This window comes from Schistocerca americana, chromosome 10 (genome assembly GCF_021461395.2).
Source record: "Schistocerca americana isolate TAMUIC-IGC-003095 chromosome 10, iqSchAmer2.1, whole genome shotgun sequence".
Taxonomy (NCBI): Eukaryota; Metazoa; Arthropoda; class Insecta; order Orthoptera; family Acrididae; genus Schistocerca; species Schistocerca americana.
In genome coordinates, this window is record NC_060128.1 from 147,451,952 (window position 1) to 147,475,000 (window position 23,049).

Here is a 23,049-nt window from a genome sequence, read left to right on the forward strand (position 1 = left end):
AAAACAGAGAAATTTCCAGAAGAGAGGAAGGTGGAACTACAAACGAATTTCTTTGCAACCAATTGCATATAACAAATTTTCCAAGATTATCCTAATCAGAGTAGAAGCAAAACTGGAGACTAATTTAGGTAAATCTCAAGGTGGTTTCAGGAAGGGAAGATCATGTTCTGAACAATAATTAATCTGAAGTCAAAAGTCAGAATTTTTCTTTGAAACTGCATGTAGCATATTGAGCAAGCATAGAGTATGGTGGATTTTTAAAGCATTGTTTTCGTAACTCCACTGTGGGCGAGTGATCTAAAGCATAGGCTAGTAATCTGCGGACTCAAGGTTCGATTCCCATAGATACCAACATCGCTTTTTTTCCATTTTATTTTATTCCTTGCAATGTTACACCATGAATTAGAAAATTTTAATAGTTCATTTTATATATGTCAAATTAACATAATCAATTTAGTTACAATTACTACCATTGTAAGTCAAAAGGTGCTAGGCCACTACATTTTGGCACAGTGACATAATTTTGCACGAGCCACCACTGCACTTGGCATCTTATCTCTGGGACCAATAGAACCTGAGATATGACCCCCTGAAAAATCACATGTTCGCACATGGCTTTTTGGAACATATTGGTACCTTGCACTGTCATGCTGGGGCCAATACAGTTACCTGCTAGATACATAAGCCACGCCGCATGAGGTGAGTGTAGGTAACTGAAGGGCAGTCTACATTATTTGAAGGACTCCCATTATTCCTGGTGGATCTGAGGAAGACATAACTGTAATTTTCTGTTGTTTGACTTAATCAATGCTTCAGACTGCACTGGCTCCCCTTTCAAATAACACGAATTTAAAGTTTATCTAATTAGAATCACACAAAAATATTTTTGTGCAACATTATATGAAAACAATGAACCAAAACAAAATTAAAGCATGCTCTAAGTATATGGAGAATCAATATGACTTACTGATAATCATCATCATTTTCATTTTCACTGAATCCACCATATGTGGTCTTGTAGAACTCATCTTCCTCTTCCTCATTCAGCAATTTTGCCATGCGGTTGCCAGCATTGTTACGCCGTTCTCTTGTAGTTGCGAGGGCCATCGTTGCTGAAAATATAAATTTCAAATCTATTCTTAGACATCTAAAAAACCATTGTAGTTGTTTGTTTCTGGTCCTTTGTTAGCAGTTATGTGTTCAGAAATATGGTAGCGATGTCTGTGATATAAACAGTTACAGAATGTAGGAAATCCATTGTGGTAAACATAGAAACTGGTGTTTATGTATTGAGGAAAAATGCAAGCAAGGGATTGAAGCATAAGTTATGGTAGTCTATGGACTTGATTTTGGATAGTTCAACACATCATTACAGATCACCACTGGGAAGAATCTCACAGTTTCTAATTTATTCACTTGAAACATGTGAGGAAGACAAACATTTCCTTTGATCTTCACCCTCACATTTACTTTCTTCAATAAGAAAATGGTGTATATGAGTTTAATTGGTGACAAACTAAATAGCAAAATTATATCGTCCATTAAGTTTCTCAGTTCAGTTTACTCCAATTAACCATAATTCGTTCAGTTCAAAGAGACTTTTCACAGTGGAGAAACCAAGAAATTTCTGGAGCAATGATCATATTTCTTCCTACCATAATCTTTCACACAGAATTGCCTTAAAAGAATCGAGATCCCTTGTTTCCCACGTCACTACACATGTGCATGTGTTCTCCATACATCAGACAAAAAGTACTAAGCTCCATTATGTGCCCAAGTGGACAGTGCCCAAGCAGCAAAGTGGAAAAACTATGTGAGGGGCTGAGAACACTGTACAAACTGGCACTACGCATAGCCCTGGTGCCAATTCCAAATATAGGATGGAATGTTTAGCTATATACATTTCAAATCTCTCAGTCTTTTCATTGTCAAGAAGCAACATTGTGGGCATGTGTATTTTCTTGGTGGTGCTGCTTCTAAAATGGCCCAGGAAAATTGTGTCATATATAGAGTTTTTATAATGAATTGGTACACTTTTAAAAATCAGTAACAAATTGATTTATTACTTTGTATCATCCTGGCAGATTAAAACTGTGAGCTGGACCAAGACTCGAACTCGGGACCTTTGCCTTTCACGAGCAAGTGCTCTACCATCTGAGCTACCCAAGCACGACTCATGCCCCATCTTCACAGCTTTACTTCCGCCAGTACCCCGTCTCCTACTTTCCAAACTTCACAGAAGCTCTCCTGCGAACCTTGCAAAGGTAACGAGTTCGAGTCTCGGTCTGGCACACAGTTTTAATCTGCCCGGAAGTTTCATATCTGCATACACTTCACTGCAGAGTGAAAATCTCATTCTGGAAACATCCCCCAGGCTGTGGCTAAGCCATGTCTCTGCAATACCCTTTCTTCCAGGAGTGCTAGTTCTGCAAGGTTCGCAGGAGAGCTTCTGTGAAGTTTGGAAAGTTGGAGACGAGGTACTGACGGAAGTAAAGCTGTGAGGATGGGGCGCTAGTCGTGCTTGGGTAGCTCAGATGGTAGAGCACTTGCCCGCGAAAGGCAAAGGTACCGAGTTCGAGCCTCAGTCCGGCACACAGTTTTAATCTGCCAGGAAATTTCAGATCAGCGCACACTCTGCTGCAGAGTGAAAACCTCATTCTGGATTTATTACTTTATTTGGGCATGCCTTAGAGCATAAGCAGCAGCAACTGTCCAAGGTTTTGATGCATTACCTGCTGTTTGTTTGCATACTCACTCCACAGGTGCAGAGTCTGTTTTCTAGATGGGATCACAACAGGAAAAGGCCTTCTGTGCACTCCATTTTGAAGTTCCCAGATCTGTGGTTACAGTGCAGCTTGAGTTTTGTGCATAGTTTAGGAAAGATCCACCACACAAGAATAACAAAGGGAGGTAGTTCTGACAGTTTGTAGGAACTGGATGCCTTAGTACGGGGAGGAGTCTTGGTCAACCTTATGTGTCTGATACAAATGGAGTACACGAGGCACTTCACCAACAGCATTGCAAGTTACTTAGTAAGGCAAGCAGTGAATCGTTTGCACCAAAGATTATGGTGTGGAAGGTGTTGTGTAAGCAGCTATATGTTAACCTGTACAGAGTAGTATTAGTGGAGGCTCTTACGCCAACAACGTGAGAAGGCTTGACATTTGTGAAGAGCTGCAGTTAAAAATGGAAGACGTTGGTTTAGTAGAATGACTCTTCTTCTGTGATGAAGCCACTTCCCAAATAAGTTGTGAAATGCACACGCACAGTGTCTGTAACTGAACATCAGCAGGTCTCTACAAAAGTGAATGTTTCCTGTGAGATGTTGTGCAAGAAAGCCCACTGCCTATTTTTCTTCAAACAACAAATCCAGGCAGGTAACTCATTTTGAGACATGTCTGAAACCTCATTGTTACCACAGCTGAATACCAGTTATGATGACTACCTTTGCAACATGTTTGTGCTCTGCACCATTTTCACATTAATGTATGAGAGCTTCTTGATCATGTTCTTTACCAATGCTGGATTGGACATGCTGCAACAGCAGACAACAACTTACAACCCCATGCACCATATTTAACACTTTGCAATTTCTTTCTGTGAGGGTTTGTGAAAGACTGAGTTTGTGTACAGCCAATGCCGGTAGTCCTTGAGAAAGTGTCTTATCAGATAAAGCATGTACTGCAGACCATCATGGAGGGCATGCTACACTAAGTATGGGATGAATTTGATTTCCGTGTATATGTGAGTCGTTTGACCAAGGGTGCACATATTAAGGATTGTTATTGGACAATTGCTGCTGCTTATGCTGTAAAGCTTGCCAACATAAAGTTATAAATTCATTTGTTATTAATTATTAAAACTACACCATACATTTATAAACACACTGTGTGTACCAGATATATTTTATTCATTTGAAAGTCACCAATAAAAAAAAATCTCCTCTTACACATCAGAACACACAGATCGTAACACTGACTCAGTGAATACAACACAAAAAACTGTTTGCACTTGGATAACATTTCCTTAATCACTATAGATGGATTTGCACTATTTAACAAGTTTAATTTTTTATAGATTTCCAGCAGAAATGAAACAAATGTGTGATAAACCTCATGTCTTCATATCTCAGCCAAAAGCTTTCCTCGTGGCACACTCCTCCTATTCTGTACAGGAGGTTCCTGTTGTGGTTGAGAATAGATACAGAGGAAAGTTTGGTATTAGTTGCCTGCTTCGACTAGTGACACAGGAAACGTGACAAACATTGTAAACAACATGGTAACTACAACGTGATATCAGTGGCAATTTTTTCAGATGGGCTAAGCTACAGATCAGTCTGTCATCACAACCATGTTTTTTGCTTTCACAACAAAACTGTCACTTTCCAACTTTATCTTTACCTCGAGCAAAGCTACAGATTAGTGAGTTACCACTACCTAGTTTTTTGCTTTCACATTTGTTGGCTTCACCACCAAGTAACTACTAAACTGTGAAAATCTGCACCAAAACATTACATCACAGCATCGGTTGACATTACATCAATGGTGAAAGCTGATCTATTGAAAATTTTTCATTGTAATGTGTGATTCATTCATACATGCTCTTACTCTTTTCATGTTATATTAACCATTCTGTTTATAAATTTTCTAATAAACATTCTGTAAACTGTGCATTGACTCATTCTATTACCAAATACCTTTAGTTCAAAAGGTCCCACAGAAAAGTCAGGATATTTTTAAGTATACTGGTGCCTACATCTGCTGTACAGGTCTGTGGAACTTGGTTACTGAAGTTTTTCACAATGAATTGGTTTTTGCTTACAAAGTCGGTCTCTAGATTAATCGTAATAAGTTTTATTTCGCATCTCGGCTACAATAACGTAACTTTATCGTACATTTGACTGCTCCTTTTTCTGGCAGTTGACATTCCCTTCCTTCAGAGATGTAACAGAAAAGGAATATGTTTGTTTGTTTTCAAAAGTCTACGGAAATCTAAAACAACAGTTAAAAAGTTGTAGTAAATGTTACAATCAACGAAATGTGATTTGATACACCTGACTTTTCTACCGAGTTGTGATAAACAGTGTGCTCCTTTCTACAAACATCAATTCAAAATGTAAACAAAAAGTACGCAACACAATAAACAATTATCTTTCGCAACTACAGTAGACATTCTGCAATAAAGATATCCTAATCGTCGTCAGGAGATATCATTTGTTACCAGTATAGATCAGAATGAGGCTAAATTAATATATATTTAAAGATTAAACATTAAATCGACTCAGTTCTCTGTGGCATAATTGTGTGCATACATAGTAATTACGAGAATCCATGACCGCGTGATATTTATCTGAGCGAGATTTAACATACCTTCGTTATATAAATCCGTGAATGAACTATAACAACACAACAACTTTATTTTTGAATTCTTCTCGTGCTTGCACCACACAAAAAAAACATACAAACATAAACACCTTGTCTGATGTTTGATGCAAAACTCTTCCACAGATACACCACTTAAAACCAAAGACTATGTTTCAAAGTCCATATATTTTTTTACTTGCTTCTGTTTATGATGAATATACAAATTACGATGCAGACAAGGCTAACCTACATTAAATTAAATAGTGAATACAGATCAGAAACCGGGTTAGCAAAGTTTAAGGCAAATGACAATCACAAAGAAGCAATAATTATAAAACGATACCGACCGATCCAAATTTAATTTACTGCCTGTTTTGCTAATGCTTGTGACGTTAGTTCCTCTATTGCAACTGAGTCAGATAATAATATGTGAACTGGTCCTAAGGGGTGCTATCGATTTCATACATTTTGATCACATTTCTTCTACATGTGAATGGTAAAAGGTTCAGCTATTTCATATCATAAAATCAACTGCAAAATTAATAGTTTATCTAATTTTGTACTTAAAAAATGGGGACATAATAGTACATCTACTCTGTTTACTTGCAAATTGGATAATTACTAGTGGTTATTTCCCAGCATGTTTAAAAACTACACTGGTCACATCACTCAACAAAAAAGGAGATAACTCATGTCCAAGAAACTGTAGACCAATTTCTCTAATACACAGTAGCAAAGCACTGTATGTAACTCCAAAACCATAAGCATCTATCTGCCAACAACATTCTTAGGGATTCACAGTATGGATTCAGACCCGGATTATCAACTATGAAAGAGGTGGAAAATATTATTTCTTTCACTCTGTCTGCATTGGAATCCAATCTTTCTGTAAATGCTATACTTGTAGACTAAGTAAAGCTTTTGACTCTATCAGCCACAGAGTTCTATTAAAATGGTTTTAAAGATAAACCTCTGTCTCTGATTACATCATACCTGAGTGAGAGAAGACAAATTGTACATTTTAATAAAAACAACTTAAACACACTATTGCAACACAAGGTGTCCCACAAGGTTCTTCGCTTACACCATTGCTTTTCATAATTTATACAAATGAGTTGATTGACTGATTTACTTGTAGACTAAGTAAAGCTTTTGACTCTATCAGCCACAGAGTTCTATTAAAATGGTTTTAAAGATAAACCTCTGTCTCTTATTACATCATATCAGAGTGAGAGAAGACAAATTGTACATTTTAATAAAAACAACTCAAACACACTATTGCAACCAGGTTCTTCGCTTACACCATTGCTTTTCATAATTTATACAAATGAGTTGATTGACTGATTGATTGATTTATTCATCTGTAGAACAACATACACTGTATGGATGTCATCAAATGTTTGTACAATATTCCGTATTAAAATAAACATCTCTCTTAAGTATTTATGGTCCTATACTTAGTTCTACTTTTTTAAACAGGTTATAAATTGTTACATAGTACAATGTTCCTGAACGTGAAGTTACTATCTACAGTCATATTAAATATTCACTTACAGTGTAGTAGCTACTATCTAGTAAATATTTTTTAGATTTTGGCTAAAAGCGTGTGGATCATTTGTATCTTTTATTGTACAATTTTATTCCATGGTACAATATATGATTTTGAGTTTTTGACTTGTTTATTCTATTTAGAAGTAAACACTCTCTAGATTTGGTTCCATGGTCATGTATCGTGATGTCTGAGGTGTACAGATTAAAATTTTTTATTATATACATTATGTTGTGTTAGATGTATTCACACAGAACTGATAGAATTTCTAGCTTTTTGAACAATTCTTTATAGTGTGCTCTGTTAATGATATTTGTCACCATTTATACTACTCTTTTCTGTATCTTGAAAATAGTCTGTATATTCCCAGCACTTATTCCCCAAAACATTATTCCATACTTGAAGACTGTACGCATATATCCAAAGTAGCCTACTTTGAGGCATGAAATATTGCACACTGATAAAAAGATTCACAGGGCATAACCTGCTGAGGTTAGCCTCATTGCAAAAAATTCTCATGTGTTCTGCTCATTTCAATTGACAGTCTGCATTCAGCCCCAAGATTTTGGCATCAGTTACACAGTCTATGAGTAGTACATTATTGTTTACTTTCAATGTAGTATCACTGTTTTTTATTTACTCAGAATTTTATACAATTTGTCTTTTTGACATTCAGAGTTACTCTATTCTGTAGTGACCTGTTGTGGACTTCTATAAAAGCATCATTGGAGTTTTCTGTTAACTGAGATGAATTTTTATCTTCAATCACTAACATGCTGTCATTAGCAAATAATATCTTTTTCCCATACCTGAAACTCTGTGAGAAATCATTTATATGTATAAAGAAGAGGATTGGGTCCAATACACTTCCCTGGTGGGACCCCTGATAAGCACGCACCAGCACGTCTCCACCACAACACGAGTGGTGGGGCTGAGCTACCGGAAAATGTATTGGAAGAGCCAACAATAAAGAAGAAGATTGCTAAAAACAGCCACCTTCTTCTACCCAGCCTCGCCTTACAACCCTGACCACATCACCCGCTCTGGTCATCCTATTACACAAGCTACATACCAGTCTTATTGCCTTCTTTTGTAGTTTGAAGACATTAGGTGCCTTGGTTTGATGTCCCCACAGTATTGTGGCATAGGAAATGTGACTGTGTATTAAAGCAAAATAAACCACTTTAAGTACTGGTGCATTTCGAAAAAGATGAAGCTTTCTTAGAGCAAATATTCCTTTGCTAATGTTCTTGCCACTTTTTCTATATGGCTACCACAGGATACTTTTGAATCAATTGAGATTCCAAGGAAAGTAACAGCATTTGAACACTTCTCAAATTCAGTATTATTATTCCATGATACATAGAGGTCTTGTATTATTTTTTTTCAGTTGACACAAAGGTTGCTCAGGTTTTAACATGGCATTAACTTAAGTCATATTAACAGGTAGTAATACTATAGTGTAGATTATGGGATTAGTACTGTTACAAGAGTTACTGACAAATGGCTTGTAAATGACACCTGCAGACACGCCATTCTTCCAAGATTTTAGAATCTTATTGTTTTGTTGATCTAGGTATCCTGAATACTGCTACAGAAAATAAAACATACATCGTTCTCCTTGTAGGCCAGAAGCTGTGAAGTTGTTGCCACTCCACTGACTAGTGTTCTGTGATTTTTCAGTAATAAAATGAAAACACATTGATATGGAATGAAGTATAGCAGAAATTACTCCATGATAACTGCAACAGAATGCTCATGTTTTGAAATACAGTCACAAGGGAGACGACGTGTGACTAGGGCCTCCTGTCGGGTAGACCATTCGCCGGGTTCATAGGGTAGTCCACAGAACAGAAGCTCATAGAATACCATGCAGTAGCTATTTATTTTCTGGATTACTACAGCAAATTGACAACTGATAAACAGAGAAAAACTCAAGAACTAACTCACAAAGAATGAATGAGTAAACACAACCCTGCTGGTCTGCCAAAGAATGATTAAGTCTCTTCACTTGCTGTCCGTAACTAGTGCTTCCCACACCGATTACCTAGACAACCCCCTCCCACCCCAACTCCACCCACCTCCCTGCAGTAGAGCAAAGCTTTAAAGTAAGCACATATGCTGGTTTCTCCCACTCCCCTGACACTGTCAGAGACCACTTCTTATATACTATTTGGACTGTATGTACATTGCATTTAAATACACAAAAAGGTCTTGAATATGGTGGCTTTAATTGTGCACATACAGCATCTGTCTGTAACGTTACATGGGTGCATGTTGCAATGTCATTATGTATAAATATTTTCTGAATGCTGTGTTGTGATGCTCAGGATGAGTGTAACCTGGTTCCACAGGCATCTGCTGCATTGAAAGAAAAAAAACCAAGCAGTAGATACAGTTCTTTTCCCCATAAACTATCACAGCAGTTGGAGTCCCAGTGTCTGGCTTAACTACTGTAAGAAGTCCCAGCAAGACTGGTGGTAGAGCAGCTGACCAGCAACTATTGTGGCACATAAGCACAGCCTGTAGTGTTCTATGCCATCTTTCCAAGATTCCATTGCCTGGGGAATGGTAGCTTGTTGTATGGTGCCACTGGATACCACATAACTTAGATAGCTCAAGAGACAATACTGACTCAAATAGTCACCCTTGATAAGTGATGATGTGAATGGGACAACCAAAGCTTGAAATCTCTGTATTCATAAAGACCCTTGCCATCATTGCTCTTGGTACACTACTGGCCATTAAAATTCCTACACCACAAAGATGACGTGCTACAGATGCGACATTAAACTGACAGGAAGAACATGGTGTATATGCAAATGATTAGCTTTTCAGAGCATTCACACAAGGTTGGTGCCGGTGGCAACACCTACAATGTGCTGACATGAGGAAAATTATTTCCAACCGATTTCTCATACATAAACAGCAGTTGACCGGCTTTGCCTGGTGAAACGTTGTTGTGATGCCTCGTGTAAGGAGGAGAAATACGTACCATCACGTTTCTGACTTTGATAAAGGTTGAATTGTAGCCTATCATGATTGCGGTTTATCGTATCGCCACATTGCTGCCCACGTTGGTTGAGATCCAATGACTGTTAGGAGGAATCGGTGGGTTCAGGAGGGTAATACAGAATGCCATGCTGGATCCCAATGGCCTCGTATCTCTAACAGTCAAGATGACAGGCATCTTATCCGCATGGCTGTAACAGATTGTGCAGCCACATCTTGATCCCTGAGTCAACAGATGGGGACGTTTGCAAGACAACAACCATCTGCACGAACAGTTTGATGACATTTGCAGCAGCATGGACTATCAGCTCGGAGACCACGGCTGCAGTTACCCTTGACACTGCATCACAGACAGGAATGCCTGCGATGGTGTACTCAACGATGAACCTGGGTGCACAAATGGGAAAATGTCATTTTTTAGGATGAATCCAGGTTCTGTTTACAGCCTCATGATGGTCACATCTGTGTTTTGGCGACATCATGATGAACACACATTGGAAGCATGTATTCGTCATCGCCATACTGGCGTATCATCTGATGTGATGGTATGGGGTGCCATTGGTTACACGTCTTAGTCACCTCTTGTTTGCACTGACCACACTTTAAACAGTGGACGTTACATTTCAGATGTGTTACGACCCATGGCTCTACCCTTCATTCGATCCCTGCAAAACCACACATTTCAGCAGGACAATGCACAACCGCATGTTGCAGGTCCTGTACTGGCCTTTCTGGATACAGAAAATGTTCAACTGCTGCCCTGGCCAGCACATTCTCCAGATCCCTCAGCAACTGAAAACATCTGGTCAATGGTGGTCAAGCAACTGGCTCATCACAATACGCAAGTCACTACTCTTGAACTGTGGTATCGTGTTGAAGCTGAATGGGCAGCTGTACCTGTACACACCATCTGCACGAACAGTTTGATGACATTTGCAGCAGCATGGACTATCAGCTCGGAGACCACGGCTGCAGTTACCCTTGACACTGCATCACAGACAGGAATGCCTGCGATGGTGTACTCAACGATGAACCTGGGTGCACCAGATCTGTCTGTTTGACTCAATGCCCAGGCGTAGCAAGGCTGTTATTACGGCCAGAAGTGGTTGTTCTGGGTATTGATTTCTCAGGATCTATGCACCCAATTCGCGTGAAAATGTAAACACATGTCAGTTCTAGTATAATATATTTGTCCAGTGAATACCCATTTATCATCTGCATTTCTTCTTGGCATAGCAATTTTAATGGCCAGTAGTGTATATCCCATGTAGGAGTTGCTTCTGCACAACATTTATATCTGTCCACTGCTACAAACAAATAGCAATATTCTTCTGACTGTGGGTGTGAGCCCATGAGATTTATACACATGTAAGAGAACTGACGTGTTGTCTATGGAAAACTTCCCACTGGCTGGTGCACATATTTATCAATTTTGTATCTCTGACAGGCCAAACCCAACCTCACTCACATACAGTGATCTTTCTTCATACATGGCCATTCAGATTTCTCCATTGTCAACTTGACAGTGATATTTATACTGGGATGTGTAAGGTTATGGATGCAATAAAAAATTGACCACAAATGGCCTCAGCTGGGTCGTGAACACATAGCACCAAATTATGACTTTCCTGCCTAGCAGTCTTATTTGTTCAAGCTTAAGGAGTGTTGAGTTGCTTTGCTACTGAGGGAATATGGTATAGTTGTAGGTAAACAACTAGAATTCTCTCATATACAGATTTATTCACACTTAGCGTCTACACAGATACAAGTCCGGAGGCTAACTCCCGTTAGTGTTCAACATGCTCTCCAAAGCCCTCTCCTCAAAGATAGCACACTTACGCACAGAACAAATATCGATTTTTATGGCGCTCTACGCCACATAGCCCCCCCCCCCCCTGCGCAGTATGGAGTACGTCCCTGTGAATGGGGGGGGGGGGGGGGGTGAGAAGTTAGGAAGGTAACGCACAGTTTTTCTGCGTCAGGTGGAAGCGGTCGACTGGGGTAGGAGACCGGGGGGTGAAGCCCGGTACGTCGACGGTGAAGTCAGCAAGCGACGCCGGCGGCTGAAGACGACGTCCCGTCCTGGAGTGAAGGTGTAGCACTTCGTCAGTCGGCAGGCAGAGAATCACCTTGCCAGAAGGCCTAACAAAGGCACGCAAATTGCCACACGCAGCACTTCTGCTCAATTTAAAGCGGTGCACCACACGAGATTCTGCACTTCCTCCCTCAATATTGTCACACGCGAGTACCACACACACTGTATCACCATCTACGACAACAGATAATGTATGTATGTCATCAGGGTGCACATGTGTTGTGAATTCTTGGATGGCACCTGTATGAGCAATGGTAGGGAGGCAGGGAGGTGTGGGAAAGCCTTGGCAGGGGGAAGCATCTGCTAAGAGATGGGTGGCAGGTGCACTAGACTGTGCAGGAGACAACCTCGGGCAATCAGCTGACAGACGAGGGAGTGTGGCCGAAGACAATGAGGAGCCAGCGTGGGTTGAACGGCGTGATAAAGAGCTGTCACACGAAGATGGTAACACAATGGTAGAATCCGAGTGGTTGGCAGTTCGACTGCGAGGGCTGTGAGGAGTGAAGCCCCGAAAAGATTGGCCACTCGAATTAGATGAACGCGGAGAAGGAGCAGTGCTCGTCAGAGAAACACGCTGTGGAAAATCAATACCCAAATGCATGGTGCAGGAAGATGGATGGCCGCTCGAAGCAGGAGTGGGAGAAATAGGGGCAGAATCAGGGAGGTTCACCTGAGGCTCAATGGAAGCTGGTTTCACTCGGTTGAGTGAGACCGTGGTTACAGAGTCTTTTATGAGGAGATCCATGTTATTCTCAGAGCGTTTGACGACCTTGTAAGGACCTGAGTAGGGCCACTGAAGCGGGGCTTTGACTGAGTCGTCTCTGAGAAACACGTACTCACAAGAGTCTAGCATGCGCGGTACGTACACGCGCGGAGGTGTATGAGCAGCCGGAGGTGGCGGCTGAATTTTGCTGCAGTACAAGTGCGCCCGCTCGAGAAGTGAAGGGAGTTCAGAGGGCCGTGGAAGTGGGGTCGGAGTGACTAATTCTCCAGGCAAAACCAGAGGTTGGCCATATACAAACTCGGCTACGGACCCCTTGAGGTCTTCCTTGAAAGTCGCACGAAGGCCAAGAAGCACAAAGGGCAGTGCCTCTGTCCATAGTGAGTCATGGCAACGCCGGGCAGACTTCAGGGTGCGATGCCATCGCTCGACATGCCCATTGCTTTGGGGGTGGTATGCAGAAGTATGAATTTTGACAATACCACACATTTTACATAAGTCAGAGATAACTGAAGACTCGAATTGTCGCCCCTGGTCAGTGGTGGGGTAAACAGGTGAGCCAAATCTAGAGATCCACGAATCTAAGGATGCTCGACTTACTGTCTCAGAGGTAATGTTCGGAATAGGCACCGCCTCAGCCCACCGAGTCATCCTGTCAATAGCTGTAAACAAGTAACGGAAACCCTCGGAGGGGGGCAAAGGGCCTACGAGGTTGACATGAACATGGTGAAACCGGCCTAGAGGTTGGGCAAAACAGCCAAGGGGTGGAGAAGTGTGCCTGGAAACTTTGTTCTGTTGACACACCATGCCTGCCCTTGCCCAAGACTGACAGTCATGGTGCATGTTTCTCCAGACAAACCATTCAGCTACCAGACGGGTGGAGGCTTTGACACTGGGGTGTGCTAATGTGTGTAGTTTGTCAAAGACCTGGCGTTGAAGGGGCTTAGGAATGAATGGCTGCAACATACCAGTCGATTCATCACACCACACTAAGTCAGATATGCCAGGGAAAGTAGAGCGTACCGGATGGAGAGAGGAGCTGTGGTCTGAAATTAACTGCATGGTATCAGGGTCTGCCGATTGCAACCGAGATAGGTCCGTTAAGTCAATTAAGGTTGTGACAGCACCAACACATGAGAGAAAATCAGCGACCACATTGTCCGCTCCTCGGATGTGGCGAATGTCATTTGTAAATTGCAAGGTGTAATCGATGTGACGAAAGCGTCGTGGGGGCGGATCAGCCGCAGGATTTTTTATGGCAGGAACCAACGGCTTGTGATCAGTGAGCACATAGAAATCTCGTCCCTCAACATCAGTTCTGAAGTGTCTTATGGCCTCGTAAACTGCAAGTAGTTCTCTGTTGAATGCTAAGTATTTCTTCTGCGCGTTGTTTAGCTTTTTTGAGAAAAACTGCAGGGGGGTCGTAAGATCGTTGTATGTCTGACTCAGTACTGCGCCGATGGCATTGTCACTAGCGTCAGTAGTGATAAACATTGTGGCGTCCGCCCGTGGGTGAGCAATAGTGACAGTGGAGGCCAACAGCTGTTTGAGTTCATTAAATGCCTTGTCCATGTCTGGTGTCCATGGTACCTGGCGGGTGCCAGAAGTTTGTGGACCAGCGAGAGCATCTGTGAGAGGAGCCTGCACCGCAGAAGCGGCTGGCAAATGTTTCCGGTAATAATTAACTGTTCCGATGAACCTGCGTAATTCCCTGTAGGTCTGGGGGCGTGGCATCTCGAGAACAGGCTTGATCTTGTCCTGCGGTGGTGTCAGACCGTCCGATGACACAACATAACTTAGGAATGTGATGGATGACTGGTGCAATTGAGTCTTTTTATTGTTCAGTTCAATACCAGCGGCTGCTAAAATATCTGTCACAACTTGAACACGCTCCTCACTCTGTTCTAAAGTAGAAGCAAAAACCAATATGTCGTCCATATATACGAAACAAAAGTCTAGGTGGGATAAAGTTTGATTGATGAAACGCTGCCACGTTTGGGGTGCATTTTTCAACCCAAACGGCATAAATTTGTATTTGAACAGCCCGAAGGGAGTGGTTATGGTAGTCTTTTCAATGTTCTCCGGAGCCATAGGAATCTGATGAAATGCGTGCTTACAGTCCAAAACAGAGAAGTACTTTGCACCTGCGAGCGCATGATTGAAGTCTGCGATGTGTGGGACCGGATATTTATCAATGATGGTGCGGGCATTTAAACGCCTATAGTCTCCGACCATACGCCAAGTACCGTCTTTCTTTTGGTCAAACAGGATAGGACTAGCCCAGCAACCGGAAGAAGGTTCAATTATTCCCTTTTGTAACAGACCGTCCAATTGTTCTTTTGCAATTTTCATAAATTCCGGCTTGAGGCGGCGTGGACGTTGCGATATGGGCGGCCCATCGGTTAGACGTAACCGATGAACTGTGCCGTTAGTGACTACTGCAATACGTGGCACGGCACGATAGTCAGATGTCCGTGAAGCGGAGCAGGCAGTGGCGGACAGGCCAAGCTGTGGCGCTGAGGGCACGGAAGTACAGGTGTGCCACCCGCTCGTAGGCTGCGTAAAGGCCGCACACGTGTTAACATGGGCGAGGTTGGTACACTGGTTCTTGGTAGCAGGCCGTGCTGCTATGAGCGCTGTAGGCACGAGTGGGCGTGGCCGGACAGCAGCTGGCCGTAGTTCATTGCCACAAGCTTGGCAAGTTAATTTTCCATTCGGAACGCAAGGAGCATGAGCACTGGGGCATACCCTATCATTACAAAAGGATGCTGACACAGTTTACAGAGTTCACAACATTGTCGTTAACGTGCGTGGGCACGGGAACAACAGATTGGCACGGACTGACCTTGTCTGTAGCCGACGAGTCATCTGCTTGTAATGCCGCAAGGTGTTATTGTGTGGAGGCCAACTCATTGTGTATGTCGCGGAGATGCAGCAGCATTTCCATACGTTCCATCCGCAACTTCAAAGACTTGGCGCACTCCACTAGCCACTTGTCTGTCCAAGATTGCAGCTTCAAAGATAGGTTTAAACACTTCTTAGCACAGCACACACGTTTGGTGTTAGCCGAACTGTCACTCGGCTAAGCGAAAGGAATATGTTTGTTAAGGGAGGGGTAAAACACAGTATTTTGCACAAAATCTAGTGACAACTGATAGTGCTTGAGGAAATCAATTCCGAGAATTGGTTCTTCAATTGTTGACACTAGAAACGTCCACTACAGCTTGCACTCGGGCGAAAGTTTCACTGTATACAAAGTGGAACCCGAACACTGTAGGGTAGACAAGTTCACTGCACGAAGTACTGTTTTGTGTGGTTGCACTTTATTTGATGGGTCATCTATGACAGTAGCCAATACAGATTATGAACTGAAAGAGACAATAGTACTGCTCCTTGTAAACTAGCCCTTACCTTTTTGAAAGCCTGCTGCATGCTCAGTGTCCACTGTACAGGTTGCCTGCCGAGTGTATTGGTACCCGCTATTTCCTCTGTCAGTGGTGTCTCCATCTCTGCTGTCCCCAGTAAATGGTGACTATAGAAGTTGATGATCACAAGAAATCTTCATAAATGCTGATAAACTGTCAGCCTGGGAATGTTCTGTAAAGCCTCCACTTTCTCCTTGAGTGGACAGATACCAGCTGCTGATACTATGTGATGATGAACAACACTTTGCACAGGCAGAGAACATACTTTGCTTCATTCACCACAAACCCAGATTTCTTTATGCTGTAAAGTACTGCTTCAGTGCTCATTATGTAACTCATCTTTCTGTGAAAATATCAAAATATCATCCAGACATATGAAGCAGAAATCCAGGCCCCTCAACACTCCATCTACACATCTCTGCCAGTTCTGGCTGCATTTTTCAATCTGAATGGCATGTGAAGGTGTTCATAGCCCAAAAAGCATGATCACATCCATCTTTGGAACATCCTCTTCAGCTACCAGAATCTGATTGCATGCCTTCTTACAGTTTATCACACTGAAGATTGTAGTCCCAGCTAAAATGTTCATAAAATCAGCCAATTTAGGTACAGGATAGCAGTTAGATGCTGTTCGTGCATTCAGAGCCCAATAAACCCTTTGGGCCTCCATGTGCTGTTTCAGGTCCAGTGGCAATGTTCACAGGCTATCCGATCTTCTTACAATGCCAACCTGCTACATCTTGCCAAATTCTGCTTTTGCCTCTGTGAACTGGGTGGGTCCTAGTGTTCTCAGATGTCAGGAGACTGATTGGCCTGCATTAGTCTTGAAGAAACATACTGTGGAATGCAGTACGTTTTACCCTGTTTCAAGTTTAAGTAAATCATCAGGTAAAGTGACTATTTTGCTTGTACTTCTCCTTCCTATTGTGCCCATTACCACCTTATTTCCCCAACTATCTTGTATTGTGCTCGGCTGTAACCACAGTCTGTGGTAGTGGAAGAACTTTGCACCTATAATTGGCTCGTGCACATCAGCCAGTCTGAAACTCCATTTAAAAACCTTGCTGAAAGTCCAATGTCACTTCCTGTTCACCATAAGTTAGTGGAAGTTAGGTGGAGATCTGCATCTACCATCTTTTTCCAATTTAATGGCAATGCACTAACGTCTGAGCATGAGTCAACCAGGTAACATCGATTTGCCTTTCTGTCTGTCGCTTACAAATGGCATGACATTGCAAACAGGCAGGCTTGTGAGAATGTCTGCATATGCATGGAAGGATTGTCTTGATTAACTGGGCTGATCTTGAGGTTGCTTCCTGGCCATTTTCTATCACACCCCAATTCCTGTCTGCAGACAAAATGTCCATCCCTTCGTATCCATTCTGGAACTTTTGAGAAGATATGCAGCCTGCTGCGCTTACTGCAGGCTGCAGGGGCTGTTTGGGAATATGCAGGCACTCACACTGAAGCTTTTGTGTTACCTACATACTCTACCATCTCACTGCTCTGGCCTTTGCTTTGTCTCATTGGTTTGATTCCACAGCCAATAATTGTTTTTGCATTGCAGCCAACTGGAGCTTTACACTGGAAGGTTGCTCATCAACAGACTTCCTCAGTTCCCATTGTATAACCGTGTTTCTGCTGTGCTGCAGCTGTCAGTTGCTTGTGTTATTGCTGAGACACTCGCTTGCCTCACTGCTGTGTGTATTTTGTGAGCAACTTACAGAACAGAGCAAATGTTGTCCTTCCCATAGGTGACTACTACTGTTTTCACTGACAGTGGCAGTGGTATGAGGCACACATGCTCAAGCATATCATCTGACATTGATCGTCACCCATAGTGCTCTAGAGATGTGTCCAGGATTCAGAAGGCCTCCCGTCATACTTTTGTTACATAGGAATTGTTCCACCTGTTATACTAAAGATTTGCCCATGCTGCGGATCATCATATCTCTGAAATGTTGACATCGATCATGTGTAGGAGGCTTCAAAATGATGTCTAATACTGTTTCTCAAGAGTCTAGGCTGTTAACTGCCACTGCAAACTTTGTATACTGGTAATCATTTGTGAGTTGTTCTGTGTAAATGCGAGCTCTTACATAGCAAATCAAAGTACAGGTTCTTCCAGTAGGAACTATAGCTCTTGTGTTTGCATTGTTGGTGTTCCCATCTAGTCCTGGCCATCATCGTAATGAAAAATCGTAGACTCACTCTGACCGTGCTTGAACTTGCTATTTTCTTTTGTGCTGTCAGGGTCACAATTTTATAGGTATTGCTCACAGTATAGTCTAAAAACCAGACACTCACAGAATACTGTGCAATAACTATTTATTTCACTGATTACAACACCAAATTATCACCTGACAATCAATAAACAGAGAACTAACTTAAGAACAAACTCATAAAAAATAAATGCTTTAACACCAACCTGCTGGTTAGTCAAAGAATAATTAGGTCTCTTCACTCACTGCCCATAACTGGTGCTCCACACTAGGTCATATTGAACATCTATTCAGTGAAAGTGGCTAGGGAATGATCCATGATTAAATCTCTTGTGAATTGCGGAACTTTTCATATTTTATTCAACTTAACTGTAAGGACCCAGAGCTTGGAGGGAATTTGTGGCTGTATTTGACCATAATATTCCTTTTGATTTGTATTGATGTTTGAGTTCTTGCCATTGATGTCTTACTCATCTATATAATGTGGTCTTGCCGCATGGGATTAGCCGAGCGGACTAAGGCACTGCAGTCATGGACTGTGCGGCTACTCCCGGCGGAGGTTCGAGTCCTCCCACAGGCATGGGTGTGTGTGTTTGTCCTTAGGCTAATTTAGGTTAAGTAGTGTGTAAGCTTAGGGACTGATGACCTTAGCTGTTCAGTCCAATAAGATTTCACACACATTTGAACATTTTTGATGTAGTCTTCAGGTCTGATGAGAAGTAAGATGTTTTTAAAAGCATCATTTTCAGCAGGGTTTTCAGTACATCATTGACCACTTCATTGTATTTAATGTTAGTATGTCTATGATACACATGAATTTTATTTTCTTTCTGAGATATGCATTTTCCTTGGAAGCTTCCCTCTCCTGATGCGGGTAAACTGGAGTTCTTTTTGTTTTTGTTTTTCATACTCTTGTAAGTGATCGCAACATCTTGAGATGAAGGTGGATCTTCTCTACGTGCTATGCAAAATGTCTTGACCATGATAGAAGTGAATCTATTGTAATTCCTAGGAATTTAGTTTGACTCTTCACTGGGAAAAACTGATTAGTTAATCTTATGTGTGTTAGTTCCTGTGGAATCCTTCACCTGCCAAAGTTAACCATAGTCAGCTTAAGGAGTGAGAGTTGAGGCCTTTAGATGCCAACAAAGATTTCAACTGGGATGTTGCTGCACCCATTACTCCATTTGTTGCTTCAAGGCCAGCATTAGTATCAGAGGTAGATATACATATATCATCAGCATATTGTCATACTTTGGTTCAAATGGTTCAAATGGCTCTGAGCACTATGGGACTTAACTTCTGAGGTCATCAGTCCCCTAGAACTTAGAACTACTTAAACCTAACTAACCTAAGGACATCACACACATCCATGCCTAAGGCAGGATTCGAACCTGCAACTGTAGCGGTCGTGCGGTTCCAGACTGTAGCGCCTAGAACTGCTCGGCCACTCTGGCTGGCTGTAATACTTTAACAGCCCTTGGGAGCTTGGTTTCGATATCTGCTTGTGACCGAACCTGCCGATTCCACGTGTGACCGATTTGTAGTACTAAATAATTCTCGTACGAAATTGTGCAGAATCATACTGTCTTTACGAAATGTAGTTGAAAAAAAAAAAAAAAAAACTGTTAACTACATACATCTTTCCTTACATCTTTCTTTCTACTAATTTTGTTTAAATAAATACGTTTTCAGTGCACATAATAACGTTAATCATTTGCTGCTGAGTGAAAGTTCTGCACCAGCCATCTGGACGAAAGCGAACACCCTTTGGAAGTGGGTAGCAGTCATCCCTCCTCTGATGCCAAGCAGACACTGGCACAAAAAATCTTAATGATGTCCCCATGGCCGCATTCCTCTGCTTTTCTCAAGCCACAATACAGCCGTTCACTCACCCTCGCTAACGTAAACTTTGCACTGAAAAATATTACTGCAAATATTGTTAATAAACTTTCTATGTTCAACAAAACCTATGACAGGCATAACCTAATGGACTTTACACTGCAAGGTGATCATTTAACGTCAGCTTCTACCCAAAGCACAATGCGCACGAAGGGACTTGATGCACAAATTCGGTGGGGCACACAGGATTGTACAATGTCTGACCTACCTGCTATAAGATCCAGCCACACCGCAGTAGCACACCACAGCCCACTGTAAGAAAAACTATTCCTAAAATTTTATTTTTGGTCACCAGCTCTGAAGGAGGAATCTTGAAATCTTTAAATGTTTTTCTGTTTATTACTTGTTACATAAATCATGAATTAGCAAGCAAAGCAAATTTAAATTTGTAGCAACATTAATGTTATTCAGTGGACTCTAGTTTATTTCTTTGAACAAAGTGACCACATTTAAAGATGGTGTTATAAACCAAAGCAATTTCTTAGATTGAATGTCTCCCTCTCTCCATTATGAAGCAGTTTGTAATAATAGTGAATTTACCTATTGTACCTTTTGCTCAATTATTAAACAAACAAGCAATTTAACTTTCAAACCATCATTACACAACAAACATGACCAGGAAACAAGACTGGGGCAGAAATTTTCGGAGAATAAGTTTGCACATCTTCTATTTTTTCATTTCAAAGTAAGTTGAATGTAACCCTTTACATGTTCTGAGATCAAACAAACATATCTATAAAATTAGTGCTTGCCTTGAGCTGTGTGCTGAAAGGCTCATAGTACTGTTGGTACAACAATTTCGGTTGGCTCTTCATGTCCCCAGTGATGGACTTCCTCATTGATAGCCACGTCACAAGCAGCAGCCATCTCGGAGCGTCTGCCAAATTCCATCATAAAATTATTCTGATAATTTTGCTTTCCGATTTGATAAATACTGTAGACGACTTTGGGGCACAAAAGCCGCTGCCATCCAAATAATTGGTTGCACTTTTTTCACAACTTTAGCACCATATAAGCCTCACTATAGTTGACCTATCACAACCTGATACACACGCTGTGAAGGCTCCCAAGCAACTGCCTTTCTTTCCACCGTCTTTTCCCTTGGTACTCGTCTCGCCAAGGTCACCTCCACAACTGGTCACATAAAACCCTTTGTACTTCCCCTCATCTTATTCTGTGCACTTGTTTAACATATTAACCATGAAAATTGGCCCTGAGGTGGTTACAGTTATTACAATTTTTTCATTGAATGGCAATAACATTTTCCTTATCGTTAATTAAGAATTGGGTATGAAGTAATTATTTATGTGAAAGAGCTTTGCATGCAAACATAACACTTTTTACACATTCATTTGCTGACTTCTTTTACATGTCTCTGTAACACCTAATATCGATCTTTCAGCATACCAATATCCTAAAGCAAAGTTAAAAAAATTTTTTTAAAAATTATTTAATATTTAACAGTGACATCACATACTGTGTAAACATTAAATAGAATATGGCTAAATTTCAATCCTAGTGAAAGCCCATAGAGGCATTCCTTGAGCCCACAGTTTTCTTTTCTTTAAGGGAATGATAACATTATTGTATGCCCCTTCAGTACTCACAAACATGAATATAACATACTGTCTTTTCTCAAATGGACTTTGTATGTCAAAAGTGAATTGTGTCAAATTATCTAACAGAGAAATGTTACCAATTTGATAATCTGGTAGTACATTATTAGTTTTGAGTCACTATTCAAGATGATTTTTAATTATTTGTTCCAAGATAATAGTGCTATAGTCTGTAGAAATTATTTGTATAACCATACTGAGTTGTAGATATCCAACAGCATCCCTTTTGTGGGTTCTGATAAATTCCCCAGTGTTGCATGATACATGTTGTCCACTCCTGTTGTTGTCTTCGCTTAGTGGATTAAGGCAATCAACAGTTCTTCCTTCATAAATGATGAGCATAGGAAATGATTTGATATTTCTCCCGCTGCACTCAAAGGTTACACCACTACTTGTTGAGAGACCTACTATTCTGTCTGCAACTGATTAATCCATACTTTTGAATTTGATATTTTATTGGTTCCTGTGCTGAATAGCCTTAACACATCTCCATATATTTGTGACATTAGTATTTTTATGGAATTTGTTGAAAAATGCTGTCTAGCTCTGTGTCTCCTGTTTCTTTAAAATGTGCTTCAATCAGGAATCTGTCAAGATGGCGCCGAATGAAACTTTGTTCTGTAACGATGTCTCAGTTTCCTTAAAAAGTGATAGTGACGTGTGTAAAATATGCGTAAAAAAGGTAAATAGAGGTATCCTATGCATCCAGTGCAGGTCGTGGTATCACGACAAATGTGTTAAAGTGAATCTAAAATATATAAAAGACGAACATGACTGGACATGCCGTCAGTGCGTTGTGAGTGTCACGAAAAACGAGGTAATGGACACGATAAAATCAAAAGAAAAAATAATAAGTGTGCTTACAGAGGATTTAATGACTATAAATATGAAATATGAAGAACTTCGGCAGAAATATCAAGAACTGGAAACGAAATACAAAGAGATAGAGCGAAATCATCGTCTAGCACAAGACAGTGTTGTCAACCGTCGCTCTGCGCAAAAAACGTGGCGTTTGCCGAAAAAACAAACAAACAGACAGTGAGCACAGTTCCGGCGATACCGCTAGCAAATAAATTCACAACACTAGACGAAGACTGTGATAAGACAAAGAACAATGACGAACAAAAACCAGTGACGAAACTTC

General features: G+C 41.2%; 1 protein-coding gene across 1 annotated transcript in view; it reads right to left on the minus strand.

The window, feature by feature from the left end:
• Positions 1-5,485, minus strand: part of LOC124552452 (polycomb protein Asx-like) — a 52,856-nt gene extending 47,371 nt beyond the window's left edge. Inside the window, exons 1-2 of the mRNA XM_047126729.1 lie at positions 5,370-5,485; positions 968-1,112 (exon numbers count right to left, since the gene is read on the minus strand). Coding sequence (XP_046982685.1) covers positions 968-1,107 — 140 coding nt within the window. The 5' untranslated portion in view covers positions 1,108-1,112; positions 5,370-5,485. The remainder of the gene's footprint in view (positions 1-967; positions 1,113-5,369) is intronic.
• Between the last annotated feature and the right edge of the window lie 17,564 nt (positions 5,486-23,049).